Source organism: Eurypyga helias, unplaced genomic scaffold (genome assembly GCF_000690775.1).
Source record: "Eurypyga helias isolate BGI_N326 unplaced genomic scaffold, ASM69077v1 scaffold17826, whole genome shotgun sequence".
Lineage (NCBI taxonomy): Eukaryota > Metazoa > Chordata > Aves > Eurypygiformes > Eurypygidae > Eurypyga > Eurypyga helias.
In genome coordinates, this window is record NW_010257425.1 from 10,266 (window position 1) to 24,146 (window position 13,881).

General features: G+C 44.5%; 1 protein-coding gene across 1 annotated transcript; it reads left to right on the forward strand.

Annotated features, from left to right (window-relative positions):
• Positions 1 to 3,563: 3,563 nt before the first annotated feature.
• Positions 3,564 to 6,928, forward strand: MED10 (mediator complex subunit 10). The gene is given in 5 exon segments (XM_010154019.1): positions 3,564 to 3,587; positions 3,589 to 3,698; positions 3,965 to 4,048; positions 5,435 to 5,537; positions 6,521 to 6,928. Coding segments are annotated over 5 exon segments (417 nt in total). The 3' UTR covers positions 6,617 to 6,928.
• Positions 6,929 to 13,881: the final 6,953 nt, after the last annotated feature.

The following is a 13,881-nucleotide window of genomic DNA, read 5'->3' on the forward strand; positions in this document are numbered from 1 at the left end:
ATAGCAATTTTTAACTATAAAGCACTGTACACATATATCTAACAAAATTTATTAATCTAACCTAGGTAGCCTAGTAAATACAGATTTGATATTCAATTTTTTTTTTTTTTTTTTTTTTTCCTGTCAGATGCTTTACCTGAGTTGGATGTGGTAAAGCACATCTGTCAGATTTCAGTCGTCACAAGCAAGCTAGAAGTCATTTGCTCATTTCCAGCAGCCACAGGCTTTCCCACAGTGAGGAAGGAGAGGAAGTTTTAACAGTACCTCAAAGCCCATTTTTGTTATTCAATTTAAAGCAAGTTATTCTGCTCTGTAATTCTGCTGAATGTGGTTGTCCATAAGCAAAGATAGATATAAAGCAACTCTTTTGTTTGAATCCCAACCTTTTGTGCCTGCAGAGCCACATCTGACACAATTGCATGTATTTAGACTGTTCTTTCAAAATTCGGCCTCCCTGTTCCTCATATTCAGATCTTGTCTGGTAAGTACACCATATTCTACATAGGTCTAGAACTGATTAATTACTTTTTGCAGCCTAGGTTTGTTTTTACAATTTCACATTTGCACAGTACTGTGTTTTCCTTAACATTTAGTGCTCTTTACAGTTGCTTGCTTTTTAATTTTGGCTTAGCGCACTTAATCTTATAAACTCCTGAACAGTGCTTTATATTTAGCAAAGACCCAACTTTATTCTACTGAACTAGCATGGTAACCCTGAACAGAAACTGACCATTAGAGTGTTTTTTACATTTTTGTTGTTGTCACTGAGATCATCAACGGAAAAATATATAACTAATGAAAAAAATACATCCAAGAAATTAAGAATTGCTGATTTTGATGGTTCTCATTGTGGAACAGAATCAGTCACAAGTTATTGCTTAAAATGCATAAAATGCATTAAATCTGAAGATCATATCTTTTTTAGTTTAGTTCTTATTTCAAACATCCATTCAGATCCTTCATTGTGAATCAAAACATCAGGTTCTTGTCTGTTGACATTACTGGTCTGATCTTCTCAGATTCAACTGAAAACAGACATACTGGAAATAAGCTATTTATAAAACATACAGTTTTTGTGATGTGCCACGGGGATTTATGCATGGCAGATAATCTTCCCGCAGGGAAAATAATAGTTGGATTATTTAATAGAGACTGATATTTTGTCATTCCCCAGATAATTGCATTGTGGTTTTTATTATCAAGTGAACCTCTGTCTGTTACTCCTTCTATTTCTTACATGGTTTAGAGGAACAGTGGTAATTAGCAGATATAAAACAGGCAGGGAAGATAATGAGCCCTTAACCAGCCACCGGTTCCTCCGTTTCTTTCTGTGTGGTATGCCAAACCCTTTGTTCCCATTGCTCAAGCAATACTTCATTTTCACACAAAGTAGAGCAGCCACAGGGACTGAACGGACCCCACTACCAAATGTATCCCAGCCTCTGAGGTCAAGGCTTTTTGTAGGCTCTGATCCTTGTGGATAAAAAAGAGACTACATTCCAGGTATCCTGAACTCTGGGTATACGTTTTCATTACCAGATAAAAGAGAAGTATGAGGGCTGCCTTTGTGAGTGGGATCAGGCACAGGCTGAGCGTATCTACTGATCAGACACGGGGAGCGAGACAGGCAGAAAAGTATCTGCTCCTCAGATCTAGGCAGTTACCCGTATCCAAGCTGCATGTATGGCCTTTACCCACAAGTTAGGTCCGTTTGTGCTGAGGACTTCACAGAGATGATCCCTAACCCAGAGCCTGTACCAGCAGGCAGCAGCTTGCAGCTGTGGATGGCGAGGCAAGTAATTTAGAATCATGGAATCATAGAGGGGTTTGGGTTGGAAGGCCCCCTAAAGACCATCTAGTTCCAACGCCCTGCCATGGGCAGGGACGCCTTCCACTAGACCAGGTTGCTCAAAGCCTCATCCAGCCTGGCCTTGAACACTTCCAGGGATGGGGCATCCACAGCTTCCCTGGGCAACCTGTTCCAGTGCCTCACCACCCTCTCCATGAAGAACTTCTTCCTGATATCTAATCTAAACCTCCCTCCCCACTTTCAATTCAAACCCATTCCCCCTTGTCCTGTCACTACAGGCCCTTGTAAAAAGCCCCCCCCAGCTTCCTTGTAGCCCCTTCAGGTACTGGAAGGTGCTATAAGGTCTCCCCGGAGCCTTCTCTTCTCCAGGCTGAACAAGCCCAACTCTCTCAGCCTGTCCCCATAGCAGAGGGGCTCCAGCCCTCTGAGCATCTTCATGGCCTCCTCTCGACTCACTCCCGCCGGTCGAAATCCTTTTTATGTTGGGGGTCCCAGAGCTGGACACAGTACCCCAGGTGGGGTCTCACAGGAGCTGGCGGGAGTTTGATGCAGTGAAGTGCTGGGACAGTCACAGGCAGCCCCACCTAACAGTGAAGGGCAACATGGGAAAAAGCATGAATCCACCTTTTCAAAAAGCTTTCAGAGAAGGGAGTGGGCCCTGCACTGCAGATAAATCAGGACTAGGGTTCGACCTCTGGTACATTGTGGGGGTGGATATCAGATTGGAGCCAGACACAAGTTTTGAATGGGTCTGAAGATGAGGAACAGTTTTATGTCTATGGAGCACAGGAAGGGGAAAGTCTCAAAAGCAGAGAGATCCAAAAAGATGGTCTAAATATATTAGTGATGTGCTAATATTTCTTGAGGATAAGGATAACTGAAAAAAAAAAATAATGAGAGTGAGTTATAGTGGTTTTATAGGAATGGACTGGTAGGAAAGACCACGTCTTTAAGAAATCAATCAGAGAGGCATTTCAGGAGCTGGACCAGACAGGTCCACCAGTCCCTGTCTGGCAGCCCATGGCAATTCCTAGCGAGTCTGCAAATCTCACCATTTTGGAAGAAGTGATGGCAATTTTTTCAAAGGTGCTATTAATCACCGTGTGTGCTTCCTGTTCTGCTGGGATCTACTGAAAAATTCCTGAAGGTGTTATAGGGTAACAAAAGAAAGGAAAGCAGTGCCGACGGCTACTGAATGATCCATAATGTCAAACTCCAATTATTTGGCATTTATAATAAGATGCTAATTATAATTTAGCAGTGATTACCTTCAGGGCCAAAAATATTTCTCATGATTTGTGATCACGTATGTGATAAATCAGGAATGCAGCTGACTAGATCTTATTTTTGTCTCGTGCAACTTGGGGTTTATGGATCTTATTTTTGTCCGTAATTCATTTTCCCTTTGCTGCACACCCGGCGACCTGAGCACCCTTCCAGAAGGCGAGAAGCGTAATTAAAACAAGAAATGTTTAATGTCAGAAATGATAAATTGCGCTGGAGTTCAAGGCGGACTGGCCAGAATTCTCGTATTTCCCACTGGTGTTTTTGTATAGCGTGTGGAGATGCGGGATTTGCGCCATCCCCCTCCGCGCATCCCCCTCCCACGGGAGCGGCGTCGGCGCGGGGCGGGAGGGGGCGTGGCCTTAACAGGAGGGGGCGTGGCATGAGGCATGGGTTGCCCAGCCTCTCCGCCTCCCTCCTTCCGCGCATGCGCGAATGGCCGGAAGTGGGGCGAGGGAGGACGGCCGTCATGGCGATGGCGGGGAAGGTCGACAAAAAACTCTCTGGAGGAGCACCTGGAAAAGTTCGTGGAGAACATCCGGCAGCTCGGCATTATCGTCAGCGACTTCCAGCCCAGCAGCCAGACCGGTCTCAACCAGAAATTGTGAGGGGCTCGCCGCACCGCCACCCTGCTTCGTTGCCAGGCCTGGACGCGGGGCCTTTGCCTCCGCCCTCAGTCGGGTGCCTCAGGGTGCCCGGAAGGGCTGGGCGGCGGAGCTGTCCGTGATATATTAGTGAAATATTGAAGGAGCGGCGGAGAGTTTCGCAAGTCTCCCTCGCTGGGTTTCCTGTGGCTGGCCTGGCAGCCGCAGTTAAGGTTAGCGTAGTACGCCCCTTTTTGGCTAAAACCAACCTGTTTTCTTCTTACAGGAATTTCATGGTGACGGGCTTGCAGGATATTGACAAATGCCGGCAGCAGCTTCACGATATCAGCGTTCCCCTGGAAGTTTTTGAGTAAGTAACTGCGCTTGGAAGGGAAGGTGCTGTAGTCGGTGTGATTTGAGGTAGCGCGTCTTTGCAGTGTGGATGTTTCCCCTGAGGGCTTCTTGTTTCTTAAACTCCATTTTCTGAATGCCTCACGAGAATGTGAGCAGGCAGCAGGTGGTAAGAAGGACCTTCTGCCTGTGAGAAGGCAGAAGGGTAAGTGGAGTGCTAAATTACACACCTGCTATCAGATCTTTATTGTTGTTTTTAACTTCCATTGACTTTACTTAGGTAGGCAGTGATATGGATACTACCAAATCTAGCGATTTGGTAAGTAAGCTTTCATTTTGGACGTATACTCGTGCACCAGGTTAGAATCAGGATTTAAAGTTGCAGGTGAAAATCAATTAGGCCAGTACACTTAGGTGTTCAGTTTCAGTAGTGGCAATCTTCTTTTTTGGCAGAGAATTGTAACACTGAAAGCAGAATCATGAACGTAGAGGGTGGCAGTTCAGGTGGCTACACCTGAATGTAGAGGTGTCAGCTACATTTCTGCTGTAGCTGACAAGTTAATTTACTAGTGTCTCTTCTAAGTCCAAATGCCATTGGTTTGCTGTGTTCTAGTGTATTACTGGCTGTACAGCACTTCTTTCACTTGGGCTTTCGCTGTAGCGATGGTGAGATTGTAACATTGAAAGCAGAATCATGAATGTAGAGGGTGGAGACACCATTTCTGCTGTAGCTGACAAGTTAATTTACTAGTGTCTCTTCTAAGTCCAAATACCATTGGTTTGCTGTGTTCTAGTGTATTACTGGCTGTACAGCACTTCTTTCACTTGGGCTTTCGCTGTAGCGATGGTGAGAATCCTAAATGTTCTGTTTTCTTTATTTGGTGATGGAGTTGCCCTTTGTCAGGCAGTTGTATTGCAAAGGAGAAACACGCTTACAGGTTTGCAGATACAGATGTGTTAATCTTTTCTATAGTACGTACGCTTCCCCCTCATCCTTGTGTTGCTGGATTCCTAAGTGCTTATTGCTCACCATGTACTAAGTGGGCTACTTTATGGTTAGTGCCCTTTCAGTTGCTTGGAAAAGGATAATTTTTCTTTGTTCACGTGTAATTTCAGCCTGTGAAGAGCCGGGTAGTTAAATTTTGTTTACTTTTCATACCTTTTTGCAGGCTCCAGGCTTCCTAGAAACAAAGATTTAAAGCAGCGTACCAAGGCAGCTGTTGTTGGCCGGGGCTTAGTCCTCCTTGAGCTCTCTTTGGAAAGTGGTGGAGTTAAACTGTGTTATTTAAAATGCACGTTTCAGATAACCGTACTAATAAAAAGACAGCAGGGTGAATAATTCTGTGCCTTGGGGAACATCCTAGTTGGAATACGGTCATTCAGGTAGTGTCTCTCCTGTTTGCAGATACATAGATCAAGGCCGCAATCCTCAGCTTTACACTAAGGAGTGTCTGGAGCGAGCTTTGGCTAAAAATGAGCAAGTAAAAGGAAAAATTGACACAATGAAGGTAAACCAGAAATAATGAAAGTACTAATTTAATGAAGTATTTTGTAAGTTCTGCTTTCCTATGAATATATGGGGGGATTTTCCCTTGTGCAGTTATCAAATTCCTGTATTAGAAATTGCTCTGCATCCCTGTACCTGAACTGGTGCTAATACAGCCTGTTCTGGAAAGGAAACTTGTAAGCCGTCCCACAGTTGGAGGTGCCGATGTTCCTATGATTGTGTTTTGGCTAAAGGTGTCTGTAGCATCACGGCCTCTTTCTTTAATCTGCTGTTTTCATTTTGAATACGGAGGAGTACCCCACGCTGTTACAGATCTGTGTGTGAGGTGTCTGAGTCTTAGAAATAAGCAATGCAGAAGGTGTTTTTCCAGTCTTGAATGGATCTTAAGAGTATGTCAAACTGGTTACATAAGCATGAGTCCATCTTTATAACAGTACTTCAGCTGTACGCCATCGTTCAGGGTTTTCTGAACCTGTGCTGCAGAACACAGACACGTGTCCTTGTTCTCAGCTTCTCTTTCTTTCGATACGCTCTCTGCTTGTAGCAGCTGTAGGCAGAATTCTGTATTTCTAAGTGGGGTGTGAGTTCCTTTTTGGGGGTGGAGGGGATTCCATATCAAATCAGGAGCAGGTGTCCCTTACCAGCTTTGCTTCATAAGGTCAGATACTGACGCACCAGCGTTTGCCGTACTACTACCTCTTCTCTTTCGCAGGTGCAAATGCTAGTTAATGTGTGGGAAATCAGAAGCACTTCAGCTTGCCTGGTGCTCTACGAGCGGATTTCACTTGAGCGTGTCTGTGAATTCTGTAAATGTAATTTTGCGTTTGTCTGTGTGGTTTTGAGGAGTTTTTGGGGCGCCTTTCTCTTAAGTCTCTGAAATGCAGAGCCGTGTGCGTACGAATGCTTCTGTTTATCAGGTAGCGTTGCGTGATGAAAGCTAAATAAACTGAGCAGGTGACATCTATACTTGCTTTTTCTTTCCAGAAATTTAAAAGTCTATTAATTCAAGAACTGACAAAGGTGTTCCCGGAAGACATGGCAAAGTACAAAGCCATTCGAGGAGAAGATCCTCCTCCTTAAGCTGGCCTTTGATAGCTCTAAAAACGTCAATTCCATAAACCGACGCCACTCTATAAACACATTGATTGGAGCGAGGGAGAATCCAAGCCTTTCTAACAGCTGCACTGAAAATGGCAGTGATGGAGACTGCAGAGGAGCTTGGTGGTTGCTGTGGGTTCTGGTCTGAAGCTACAGAATCTTGCTGGAGATCTTTCCTTAAAGATGGCAGTTGAAACTCCCTATGGTCATCTATTCTTCTTCCCTGGAAGGTTTTGGAGCTGTTAATTGCCTGCAGGTCATCAACGCATAGCACTTCCCACAAAGTGCGTTCCCAGAGGAGAAAATCATGTGTTTTGCTGTCTGAAGAGCGTGCTCCAGGACTGTGGGCTCATCGGTTTTTAAGATAAATGTATTTATTATGCTTGGTTATTTTTCATCTGTAAACTGCTTTCCTTTTTGTTACAGTACAGTCTTGACCGTTTTCGTCTTGCCAAATTCAGCTGCACAAGGAGCCTGCTGGGGGCTGCGGTTGCCCTGTGTCATAACGAATTGCAGCTGAGACAGGCTTCGGATACTCTTTGTGTTGTTCGAGGAGCTGCGGTGCAGACGGCTGAGGATAGAGCGAGCGTATTCAGGGACTAGCTCCGCGACAGCGTTGATACTTTGTACAGTATTTAATGTGTGCTTTCCTCTAATTCTGTTCATTTGCTATAAGCAGGGGCTTGAGTAAAAATGTGAAAAGAAAATTAAATTCTGGCATTTTTTCGTTTGCATGCTACTCCTTGGAGAAGAGGCTCTGAAAAATAGCCTATTCATCAGCCTCGTAGTGATAGGGATAAAACGTGTCTCAAAACTTGTCTGTTAAAAGTTGAAATCTGAAGATAATGTTGACTTGGTGTTTGGTTTTGTGGGGTAAACTTTTCTCTTTGGTACCTGAAGCAGGAGCCTTTGGGGATGGGTAATTGTCACCTGAAGCGGCGCTTCTCATCAGTTGTGAACTCATCCCTGAAATCTGGAAGTGAGGTAGCCCTGACATAAGAGAGGGAGTCTGGTTTGCTGCTCAGGGGCACAGAGCATGTGCAGAAGACTGGTTTTACAGTGGAAGCTGGAGGACCTCTTTGAACCCTTGGGATTTGGGAAACTTGAACTATGTGTGCTTACGTTTGTCCTTCTAGATGCAACTTGACTTTTTTTGCACCGACAAATCATAGAATGGTTTGGGTTGGAAGGGACCTCAAAGACCATCTAGTTCCAATCACCCTGCTATGGGCAGGGACACCTTCCACTAGACCAGGTTGCTCAAAGCCTCGTCCGGCCTTGGATGAGGAACTCAACTCCCGAGGTTATTCTGTCTGCGCAGTGCCTCTTCCCTATTCGCCACTAAGCCCGCTGCATTCAGCGAGCATCTCTACCTCTTTGCAGTTCCTCACGCTGAGTAGGATTTCCCTGTTGGTAACTTGAGAGATATTAATGTTGTTCCATAAGAGTAAGTTTTTCAACCAGGAGAGATCTTTTTGATCTTTAAAAAGATCAAATACTTCATTTTACATTCTATTTCTTTATTTTTTATTTGACTCCTTTGCTGTGATGTCATTAAAAAAAAATTTAGCTAGAGTTTTTGCTTTAAACACATTGTTCTAAAAGGTAGTCCTCATTTTACAATTAGTTGTTACACATGGGATTACTTTGAATTTTGGGCCTAGCGTGTTAATTTTTATAAGTGTCACCTGATGTTCGGCATTTACTGTAGAAATACCATCACAGGTTTTCCATTGTAGATGTCCTGTGGAGCTTTGCATCCCATATGTCTCCATCAGTTCGTGTGCTGAGCAGCTCAGAGTTAATGAGATTTATATGGTACGGCACTTTTTTAATGTGTTCTTTCCATATCTATAGTCCATCCTATATACTCCGTAGAAATTAATAATGGAGTAGTAGAGCTTATAATGTATGGATTTACTCCTACTGCTGATCAGAAAAGGAGGCATGAGGAGGAAAGGGATACTCTTTCAGATTTTCTGGAAAGAGGATTTGTTCCTTGAATATAAAACACTGAACAGAATTAGATATCCAGCTTTCTGAATATTACGTAGTTTTGTGTGTGCTAAAAATGTCGTTTCCTTAACAGAAAACCCCCAGGTTCTGTGTGTTGTTCAGTGCGCCACAGCTGCCCTCTGCCTGCTACCCAGGCAAATCGTTTCTCCACAACCCTGCTACGTTCCACCTTGGAAGAGAACCGCCAGGTTAGGGTGAGATGAGCTTTTATTGGCAGAGGATGGTGTCCATAGACACTGTGAATTTGCTGTGCTTTGGTGGATTTAGCATGGGAAGCCCTTGGAATGAGTTGAACTGCCCAGTAAGCATCCTTTCTGCCTCGCTACAGCCTTCATGTCACTCTGCAGGAATACCGGTGTGCTCTTCGTTGGGCGGTCTCCGGTACCCTGTGGAAACCCTGCTTGTGTTGCTACCGTCACAACCCCATCATCCTTGCAGAAACACTGTACCCAGACTAAAATCTGTGCATTTGATTTGTTTGTGAAGCATCGTTCACTTTTGGCCAGGTTCTCCTGATACTGGCACTACAACATGGATTTAATTGTCCTGGCTACATAAGGCCCCAGGAAGGCCTTGTGTGTTCTTCCTTCTGGCTGTGAATGCTCTTCCAGCAGCGTTGTTGAAGTAGCTGAGTAAGTTGATTTTTACACAGTGAACAGGAGTGGCAGAGGGTTCTAACAATTTACAACGGGCTCTTCCAGAGCCAGGATCACAGTAGCCCCGAGGGTCTATTTTGTACAAATACAACAGTATTTTTATTTTTAATTTTTATTCTATGTTTATCCCAAAACCCAGATTCTTCTAATCTGAATTCCAGTATTTAGCAATCAATAGTATAAAGGGTAATATTTTCCTCAGGCTGCACATCTCCTTTTGCATGGTGCTTTTCTCCTCCGTCCCCCAAGAACTGATGCTCAATCACATTTAATGGGAAGAATGTCCAACTGTGGAGCCCTCAGTATCAGAAGGATATTGACCACTTGGAGCGAGTCCAGAGGAGGCCACGAAGATGATCAGAGGGCTGGAGCACCTCTCCTATGACGAAAGGCTGCGAGAACTGGGCTTGTTCAGCCTGGAGAAGAGAAGGCTCCGAGGAGACCTTATTGCAGCTTTCCAGTATCTGAAGGGGGCCTACAAGGGTGCTGGGAGGGGACTTTTTACAAGGGCCTGTAGTGACAGCACAAGGGGTAACGGGTTTAAATTGAAAGTGGGGAGGTTTAGATTAGGTATCAGGAAAAAGTTCTTCACGGAGAGGGTGGTGAGGCACTGGAACAGGTTGCCCAGAGAAGCTGTGGATGCCCCATCCCTGGAAGTGTTCCAGGCCAGGCTGGATGAGGCTTTGAGCAACCTGGTCTAGTGGAAGGTGTCCCTGCCCATGGCAGGGGGGTTGGAACTAGATGGTCTTTAAGGTCCCTTCCAACCCAAACCGTTCTGTGATTCTATGTTATTGCCAAAACAATATGAAATAGTCTTTTCTTTCCATGTTTTGTGATGAATGAGCGGATCTTTTTAAAAAAACTGTTCTGTCCCTTTTGGCCAGTGCATCATTTAAACTGCTTTTGGCTGTAGGTGTGTGTCTGCTGCTGGCTTTTCCGTGGGTTATGAGACCTACCTCCATGAGCTCCTCTTCTGGGGGGGGGCGGTGTTGATCAAGGGAGGTGGAGCGCAATGTCTCCGGGCTCCTGCGAGCGTGTGGGTATGCGCCCTGTGCCTCGCAGTCGGGGCCTCTCCGGCATGACGCCAGGCCTGACCGGCTGGCGATGGATGGCCTCGGTCAGCCCTAACCTTTGGTGGATGATAAGGGCTTGTTTTCCCCCGTGCAGTCCCTGTGGACGGGTTTACGAACCGAGTTGTGCCCGTCAGCAGCCAGCTGAGCCCCCACCAGGGGCTCCGGCAGCAGCCTCAGCCACAGCTGAGCCGTTGCGGCCCCCTCAAACACAACCAGCTCCAAAGCGACGGGGGAGTCGTCGGGGTGCTGGAGCAGGGCTGGGTGATGGCGGTCTGTACCGGCAGTGACACGGTCAGGGGCCATCGGTGAGAGCCAGGGTACTACTGCAGCTAATGCCGGCCGGGTGCAACCCTGGGCGGGCAGTGGGCACCAGCTGCCTCTGGCTGGTAAATCACCGTATCCCTGCCCCGTGCCCGCTGAACTGTTTGGGGAGCTGGCACCACTCTGCGGGCGGGGGCTGTTAAGAAGGCGGAAGGTCTGCAGTCTGCCTCTGCCCAGAGCTTCCTGCGGGATAGCGATTAGGCTGGAGCAGTGGGGGGAGCCTAGAGTGGAGCAAGCAGCTCCACGGCACCCTAAAAATGTGTGAATGTCTGCTCCATGAGCATGTAATTTGTTACTGTTTGTTAATAAAATAAGTACCCAACGCTGGCCGCAATGAAGATGGTTACCTCCGGAACGCTGGCGTCCGTGCTTCCTAATGGGAGGAGTATCCCAGGCTTCCTGGGCTCAGAGGGAGGTGTTTTACAGACAACACATGGACCATATACTATCCCTGGATATCTAGGTGGCTGTGGCAAACATGGTGACTGGGATAGTTAGGAGAGGTGGAGGATTAGGGAAAAATATTCTTTATGTCATATTAAATAAAGAATAATAAACATAAAGATATTTTTTTATAGGTGACGTCATCATGGGATCCTAGCGGCATGTGTTTTGTGGGGAGTCTGTGAGGAAGCATTTTTTGTCTTGGGAGATATATACATCAGGAATAATAATAATAATAATAATACCCCCACATACAAACACACACACACACATGAAGTGTGTAAATCATGAAGTTTCACGTTCTCCTCAGCCCCAGTTCTACATTTGTGACACTTTCTTATTCAATTAGTTTCTGCTTGCCTCACTTACTGTTTCCAGGGTAGCCGTGCAAAATATGGCTATTATGTCAACTGCCCCTAGGAGTCTACGTTCAGCATAACGTGGGAGAGAGGTAACTGTTGTAACTTACGTGTGTTTGAGGCAAGAAAATGTCGCCAGAATAAGTGCCTTTGGAATTTTATTTAAAAATAACATCAAAATAACATCACCCAGGCAACAAAGCATCCAACATAATTAAAGGGTACCACAAATTTATCTAAAAGGAAGATGTGAAATCCTGTGAGCGTTCAGAATTTCAAGCGTGTCCTTAGATTTTATTAAGATTTTGAAAATAATAGGGAATACGTAATTACAGGTAATTGCCTATTTTTTGTTTCGCCACTCTCCTTATTATATACACTATGAAATGAAGAGATATTAGATAATGCTGCTGGGCACACACTTCTTCAAGATGGAGAGCGTGCTCCTGTGCTCCGTTTGGGATAAATAAAGACGGTATAAAATTCTTTTGTTTGGGCTTAAAAAGAAACCTTCAAGAAGGTGCAAAGGATTTTACTGCAACCTGTTCAGGTTCAGCATCCTCTCCATCTCTTTTTCTACTGGAAGTGGAAGCAGCTGGGTGCTCAGCCTCCCCCCAGCCTTGAACCCCCTTATTTTCTCCCCCTTGCCCCGTGAAACCGTGAAGTCGAACAGGTAGAGGCATCCCTGTTACAGGAGTTCCACGCTGCAGCAGATTGGCTGTTGGTGTACGTGACCCATCGCTCCTGCGAGGTGTTTTTCATGCGGATCAAGGCACCTTGGTTGTTAGCCAGTTCTCAGAATAAGATGAAGCACCAGTGCGCCCGAGGCCATCTGTTACCCTCGCACCGTTCGGAAGAGAGTTTCTTGATGCAAAAAAAAAAAAAAAAAAAAAAAAAAAAAAATCATTCTAGGCAGCACCGTTTGGTTTTCATTGACTGACCTTTGTCATTCAGTTGGTTGATGAAGTACTGCTGAGCGGTGGTAAGGGTTTAATGATTTCCCAAATATTTCATATTGGGATGTTTTTATACGTTACTTTCTTCGATGAATGCAGTTCCCAAGTGTCCGAAGGTGTTTATTTTGTGATACCAATAAAGTTATCCCAGCTACTCTGTAATCTCATCTTTCACTCTCCTGTGATCATGGAAACAGAGAAGATAAACCATCCAACCTATTTGGTTTTTCCCTGTGTGATCTTTGAGATTTTAACTCTATTAGTTAGAAACTACTAACAGAATTTGCAGTGTTACTGAAACCTCTCTAAATCAATGTATTTAAAATGTAAATTATATCAACAAAGACTTAAAAAATGTGTAAGAAGTGTTCCAAATACTGAGTTTAACATCAGATTAATGAAAGAGAAATAGAGCTCCCGAGAATATTCCTGGATTCTCATGTTTCAACACAAAGTCATTTCTTACGTTGCTATGATTAATAGCTCCAGCGTTTCTGGGCAGTTGCCAGATGTCCTTCCAGCTCCGCGGAGCACAGAGTCAAGGTGACACGAGTGTCTGCCCTGCTCGGAGAACGTTCTGTGGACTGCATGTACTGCAATTGCTTCCATATGCTTAAGATCCTTCTGTATATTTTCTTAATTAAAATAATGGAGGAGCACACACTGCAAGATCCTTCTGTACCAGCTCTTGTAATACTGTTTATTCAAATCAGGAGTCTCTAGGTTCTGTATTGTGACATATTTCATACTGAGAACTAGATTGTTTATAATCTCAACAACGCGTAATTCAGGCAGTAAAAAAGAAACATCTTTTTGCACAGTATGAAAATATTCAAAACAATTCCTTTTCTTCTCCTGAAAGAAAAGTCCCTTTATGTGCTAAGTAATAGCACATAATATTCCCATTCCTAAAGATCTGACTTGAATCTCATTTACTTGGCATTTGTGATTTGGTCATTATATTAAAAAAAACCGTCCTCAAATATTCCTCAAAGGAAGACAAAGCCACTTTTATATAAAATCTGGGAAAATGTGCTTTGAAATTATTGCCATATTGCACTATTCAACAAGTTACTTTGTGGGATTCTGGGCCATATTTATGCCTCTTCTGCTGCAAAAATAACATTTACTCGATGTTGATTGTTGGCTTTCATAAACTTTCATTTGGAATGCTGCTAAGCATTCAACATTCCTGTGAGCTTGTAGATGTAATGTTATGTACCAAGCCACTTCTGTGTCGTCATGGCAATTTTCACTCATTAGTGCACAAAAAGAAGCTTATAATTGTCTGTCACTGAAATGACCGGTATGTCCCGTTTTTGTAAGGAAAATATTTTACCCGTAGGCATCTTAGAATCACACTGCTGAAGTGAGAGATTATAATTTCAGATGACCGCGGACAGATGGACCGCTCGGTGGATA